The sequence below is a fragment of the Lotus japonicus genome, chromosome 6 (assembly GCF_012489685.1).
Source record: "Lotus japonicus ecotype B-129 chromosome 6, LjGifu_v1.2".
Taxonomy (NCBI): domain Eukaryota; kingdom Viridiplantae; phylum Streptophyta; class Magnoliopsida; order Fabales; family Fabaceae; genus Lotus; species Lotus japonicus.
The window spans coordinates 45,915,189-45,919,544 of NC_080046.1; the positions used below are offsets into that span (position 1 = coordinate 45,915,189).

Sequence of the window (4,356 nt, forward strand, 5' to 3'; positions counted from 1 at the left end):
GGCCGAAGCTCTACACCGCTTGCAAAGCCAATCTCCACCATCAACCTCCATGGAAGGAGTAGAATACCGTACGAACTCAAATAGGTGCAGTTACATGTAAATACTTTCAATCAATTAAATTTAAAAATGAAGGAAAATTATTTTTATTTAACTTAAATGATTAAAGTGACATCGTTAAAATTTTATTAGTTTAGAGTGCATGCATAAATTCTCTACAATTTTGACGAATCAAAATTAAACTCATTATTTAATATACAAATCATACTTCATCTATTTCTATAAAAAAAAATACGCATATTAGAAAATGTAATTAATATTGTTAACTTTTTAAAGTAAATTATTTATTTTTCTAGTTTATTCTTTGAAGTGTACTTTTATCTCTTCTCATAAAATTATTATATGGAAAAACATCAGTTAATGCTTCATTCAAACTCTAAGTAGCAGAGGCGGAGCCACCGCGGTGGCTCACCAAGGTTGCCGCCCCCGCATATTTTCAACTTTCACGCGATATTATCTTTATTTCTCTTATAACCCATGCAGTAAAGTAAATACACACACTGAGGTAACTCCAAACACAAAAAACAAGGTGGCGTAGTAGTTAGTTTGTTAATTTTTCTTCTACTTGTAAAAAGTTAGTGAAAGAATATATGCTAACAGAAAAAATAGAGTGTAAATGAATTAACCTCTTATAAAATGAGCGTTTGGTTCCTCTAAAATGAAGGAACTCACTTAGATTTTAAGTAAGCATCACGGCCATTGATTGAATTATTGTATGGACTTTTTCAAAAATAAGTAATCTATATCAATGATAATGATTATGATGTTTACTTTATGCTCTAAAATAAATGCCGTAAATTTAGAGGTATCAAATCCATAAATTGACGGGGTGTTAACAAATTCTATGAATAGTTAATGACGGGGTGTTATGTACAGCCCGGTGTCCAGTTTAATAAGAAGAAAAAGGAGAAAGAGGGAGAGGAGAAGAAGGAAAAGGAGGAGCAGTGTTGGTTGAACAAGAAGCAGCTCATCATCCTTACGCGTTTCATGTCTCAGGCCCTCGCAATTTGGCCAACCTTAACTGGAGAGACCCTATCAGTTCCAGCTGGTGAGTACCCATTTCATCTCTTGTTTGATCTTACTGATTCTGGGGTGAATTATCAATGCTATGACTCTGATTCATTTTTTACGTTGATAGCATAATGGGGTTTTGGATTTGAGCGTCAAGTTGCAAAATTGATCAACTGGGTATACAGGGTATTTGAATTTAGGGTTTCTGGATGAAGGAGGTGACATGAAATTAAGAAGATAGCTAGATTTACCAACTGGGTTTTGTTAGTTGTGGATAATCTTTGGTGGGTTGTTAGGATGTTAGAGATATAAATGATAGAATTAGATGGTGGCTTCATTTACTGGTTGGTGATCATCATCATCATAATTTGTCTTTTTGGTAAGTATAAGTATCCTTCTTCCATCATTTTTAGATTAAACACACTCACTCTTTCTTTCTTTCTTTCTTTCTTTGAGTTTAAATTAAATAATTAAAGCTTCTCATATATAACTTCTTATATTATATATTCTTCTTTTATTGATGATGTACATGTCTTGTGAAACAGAGAAATACAATGGTAACCATTTCGGCTTCTCACACTGTCCCTCCGAATCAACCAACTCCACACTGTCATTTATGGCTGTCCGATATGGACCAAGTGTCGCGTCAACGCCACACACCCCTTGTCTACATCTACAAAGCAAAACACGACCAGTATTGCATAGAGAGGATGAAGGACTCTCTTAGCAAGATTCTAGTTCACTACTATCCTGTTGCTGGCCGTTTTAGCTTCACTGAAAATGGTCGAATGGAAATCAATTGTAACGCCAAAGGGGTCATCTTGCTTGAAGCCGAAACAGAAAAAACAATGGCTGATTTTGGAGACTTTTCACCCTCTGACTCCACCAAGGAACTTGTTCCAACAATTGATTACAACCATCCTATTGAGGAGCTTCCACTGTTAGCAGTGCAGCTCACAAGATTCAATGGTGGTGAAGGGGGCCTTGCTGTTGGGGTTGCTTGGGTCCACACTTTGTCTGATGGGCTTGGTTGCACCCGTTTCTTCAATTCATGGGCGAAGATAGCACGAGGGGACACACTCGAGCCCCATGAAATGCCCTTTTTAGATCGAACATTACTCAAATTCTCACACACCCCTTTGGCACCACGTTTTGAACACAAAGAGTTGAAACCTCTGCCACTTATTCTAGGAAGCTCTGATGATTGCAGTGCTAAAAAGAGTAAAAAAGTAACAACTGCATTGTTTAGACTCACGTCAGAACAAGTTGAGAAGCTGAAGAAGGAGGCGAATGGTGATATTCCAGAAGGGTCAAGACCTTATAGCAGATTTGAAGTTATTGGTGCGCATATATGGAGATGTGCATCCAAGGCTGGTGCGTTTGATCAAAATCAACCAAGTGTGATTCGATTCAATGCTGAAAATCGTGGTAGAATGGTTCCACCCCTACCTAGAAATTATTTTGGGAACGCTCTAACACAAACAGCAGCAACAGGTTATGTTGGGGAAATCACATCAAAGCCGTTGAGCCATGTTGCACAGAAGATAAGGGAAGCAGTTGAGGTGGTGAATGATGAGTACATAAGGTCACAGATTGATGTTATAAGGTGTCAGAAGCATTTGGATGATGCAACGGCTTTGTTTTCTCCATTTAGTGGGAATCAAAATCCTAATCTTCTTTTCACAAGCTGGATGAGCATGCCGATGTATGAAGCTGATTTTGGAAAGGGAAAACCTGTATACTTTGGCCTAGCATATGTGTCCTCTCATGATAGGGCATACATTTTTCTTAGTCCAGATGGGGATGGCTCTGTAATTGTGTCGATGTTCTTCCAAATGTCAAACATGCAACTTTTCAAGGAATTCTTCTACGCTGATATATCCACCTTTGGTGGAACCACACTACCGTCTAGGCTATGAAATTTCTCACACATCACAACAACTGTTGTCTTCAGTTTTTTGTGTGTTTGTTTTACGTGTGTTCTGTAATTTCCTGTGTGTTCAATAAATCTACTTAACCATGTAGAAGAACTTAGAGATTCAAATTGTGTGATGTTCTGTAATTTACTGCCTATATATATTGTTCTACATGTGCTTTCATTTCATACATTCACACTCACATTCTTTCTCATTTTCCATTCTAGTTTATGTTTTGTTCGAGAAAAAATTTACATAATTTCCTACTCGAACTGAGTCCATTGCTATAGAAACTTGTTATCGGATCCATTAAATAAAGGTTGAGCTGTTGGAGTCTTAAAAATAAACAGGGACCGATTGAAAATGATTTCTTTTAATTAGATTTTTCTTTAAAATACAGAGACAAAAACATATTTAAGTTAATAAGGGTCCGCCTACTATACACCAGTTTTTTATTGTGTTAAGTTACACAACCCAAAAATAGTTCTTAGTTTTAGCAAATCTATTCTACTCGCAAGAGTTCTGAGTCTCTCCTTGATGCTCTAGTCTAATTAGTCATCTATTGATGCCTCACATAGACAACACTCTCAAGTCAAAGGATAGACACAATTCCTTGCCAACCTACACAATTGCTCAAGGCACTAAGCATGCAATTCCGACCAACAAACCCCGACTCTTCCTCTATTTCTAGTAGCAAGCATAGAAGGGGTAATCCCACAACAAATCTCTAATCTATAACAAACTTCCGTTATGATTATAACAGATCCCTAGTCTGCATTAGCTGAGCAATGATTTGAGGATGACACGTATGAAAGAAGGTTGGGAGAGTGATTGTGGTAGTAGATTAATTCTGGGAGTGACACATCAGCAAAGTCTCTCATAGTGATTTTGTTTTATAAAGTATATAGATGTTACCTTTTTTAAAAATTTTCATGAGAAGTGTTAACATATTTCATTCAAGCCATGTTTTATTTTTTTTCCCTCTTGTTGCTTTCAAAATATTATATAAATTTGTTTTTATTTTTTAAGCTAAACAAATCAGGAAGGGATCTTGTCAGCTTAAATAACATGTCTCGTGTCTTGTACTTTTACTTAAAAATTGTTAGGGAGAAAACCTAATTACCGGCAATGTTTGTATTTAATTGAGTTTTTTTTTTGGTACAGATATTTATTTGAGTTGAATATGCAATTTGATTCGTATCCATTAAACATTTTCATATATCTTGGCCAACGAAAATGATGGATTCAATTTGACACGGTCGATCAAATCTTGATCTCCATCAATTGCAACTGATCAGGAGGATCACGAGAGCGGGGCTGCCAGGCGGAGGGTTGGAACTGATTGCGCTGGAAGGGCAGAACAGACCCGGGA

At 36.8% G+C, this 4,356-nt stretch overlaps 1 protein-coding gene across 2 annotated transcripts; it reads left to right on the forward strand.

Annotated features, from left to right (window-relative positions):
- The first annotated feature begins 900 nt into the window (after positions 1-900).
- LOC130723427 (hydroxycinnamoyl-CoA:piscidic acid hydroxycinnamoyltransferase-like) lies at positions 901-3,174 on the forward strand. 2 transcript variants are annotated; one of them, XM_057574473.1, is made up of 3 exons: positions 901-1,105; positions 1,196-1,447; positions 1,614-3,174. In XM_057574473.1, exon 3 carries the CDS (start codon positions 1,623-1,625, stop codon positions 2,985-2,987), a length of 1,365 nt encoding a protein of 454 aa, XP_057430456.1. In that variant the 5' UTR covers positions 901-1,105; positions 1,196-1,447; positions 1,614-1,622; the 3' UTR covers positions 2,988-3,174. The 2 variants fall into 2 exon arrangements, with proteins under 2 accessions (XP_057430456.1, XP_057430455.1); XM_057574472.1 differs by lacking the exon at positions 1,196-1,447 and having other exon boundaries at positions 902-1,105.
- The last annotated feature ends 1,182 nt before the right edge of the window (positions 3,175-4,356 follow it).

Coding starts and splice junctions, on each gene's coding strand:
- LOC130723427 (XM_057574473.1), top strand. CDS start 1,623: ATGGTAACCATTTCGGCTTCTCACACTGTCCCTCCGAATCAACCAACT.